This window comes from Talpa occidentalis, unplaced genomic scaffold (genome assembly GCF_014898055.3).
Source record: "Talpa occidentalis isolate TD23 unplaced genomic scaffold, MPIMG_talOcc4v2.1 talOcc4.9, whole genome shotgun sequence".
Classification (NCBI taxonomy): domain Eukaryota; kingdom Metazoa; phylum Chordata; class Mammalia; order Eulipotyphla; family Talpidae; genus Talpa; species Talpa occidentalis.
Window position 1 is genome coordinate 71,348,266 of NW_023605305.1, and position 1,402 is coordinate 71,349,667.

Sequence of the window (1,402 nt, forward strand, 5' to 3'; positions counted from 1 at the left end):
ATTAAGATTGCATGCAAAGTTTATGACATTTCAGTAGGCACTTGATAAAAACTGGCAATTTTGTCGGTAGAAAACTGTTCACTTGTCTAGTTGTAATGACCTTTGATTCTGAACATACAGCAAGCCCAGGATATGCTGGAATTTAACTTTCCCCTTGTCCTGTGTGTAGTCTGTTACTTCCCTGACCTGCATTGGGATGTCCAGTGGGAAGGAGAATGGAATGGGAGTCAGTGAGTTCCTCCTTCTTGGCATCACCAGTGACCAAGAGCAGTGGTGAGTCTTCTTCTGGATCTTTCTGTGCATGTACTTTGTCACTGTGGCAGGGAATGCACTCATCATCCTGGTCATTGGCTCTGACCCTTGCCTGCACACCCCCATGTACTTCTTCCTTACTAATCTCTCCTTTGTTGACATCTGTTTCACTACCAACCTGATCCCCAAACTCTTGGTCAACCATGTGATGGGAGCATGGACTATCTCTTACCGCCACTGCCTGACTCAGATGTACTTCCTCATCACCTTCGCTTACCTAGACACCTTTCTGCTGGCTGCCATGGCACTTGATCGTTACGTGGCCATCTGCAACACCCTGCAGTACTGCACCATCATTACTCCCAAGCTCTGTGGAGGACTGGCTGCTCTAGTGTGGATTTCCTCCAGCCTCATCTCCCCGGTCCACATGCTCCTCATGAGCAGACTGACTTTCTGCTCCTCTGCCAGGGAGATCTCACACTTCTACTGTGGCGCTTACCTGCTCATGAAGATTGCCTGCTCAGACACACTTGTCAATCAGTGTGTATTCCTGGGTGCTGTGGTCCTATTTGTGGCCCCCTGTGTACTCATCATCATTTCCCACATCCATATAGTTGCAGTTGTCCTCTGGATTCCATCTACCTCGGGAAGATGCAAGGCATTCTCCACATGCAGTTCCCACCTGTCTGTAGTCATCTTGTTCTATGGAACTGTCCTAGGGATATACATACGACCCCCAGACTCCTTCTCAGCCCAGGACACAGTAGCAGCCATCACGAACACAGTGGTGACCCCATGTTAAACCCATTCATCTACAACCTGAGGAATAAAGATATGAAGGAGGCTGTGAGAAAGCTCTTCAGCAGGGGCTCAAAACCTTCTTAGCAGTAGTGAACACTAGGCTAACAACTGGAGAGGTCCAAGACTTAAGAACATAGAACTTGACTCTGAACTTCACCCCAACAACACCCACTTTCACACACTGACAGATTATTTTTAGAGAAGAAAAAACTGAAAATATAGGAAATTTTCATATGTACTTTCATCTCTGAGAAACTCAGAGGCTCCTTTTGGTTCTCTCCTCCACCATCCCCATTACCTCCACCATCTTTAATTTTTTTAAAGATTTATTTATTCATGCACACAAGAA

The 1,402-nt window shown here is 46.3% G+C and overlaps 1 protein-coding gene across 1 annotated transcript; it reads left to right on the forward strand.

Annotated features, from left to right (window-relative positions):
- The first annotated feature begins 301 nt into the window (after positions 1-301).
- On the forward strand, positions 302-1,054 carry LOC119235325 (olfactory receptor 1F1-like). Its single transcript, XM_037498592.1, has one exon. It carries the CDS (start codon positions 302-304, stop codon positions 1,052-1,054), a length of 753 nt encoding a protein of 250 aa, XP_037354489.1.
- Positions 1,055-1,402: the final 348 nt, after the last annotated feature.

Bases quoted from the DNA above. Each gene is read 5' to 3' on its own strand.
- LOC119235325 (XM_037498592.1), top strand. From the start codon at position 302: ATGTACTTTGTCACTGTGGCAGGGAATGCACTCATCATCCTGGTCATT.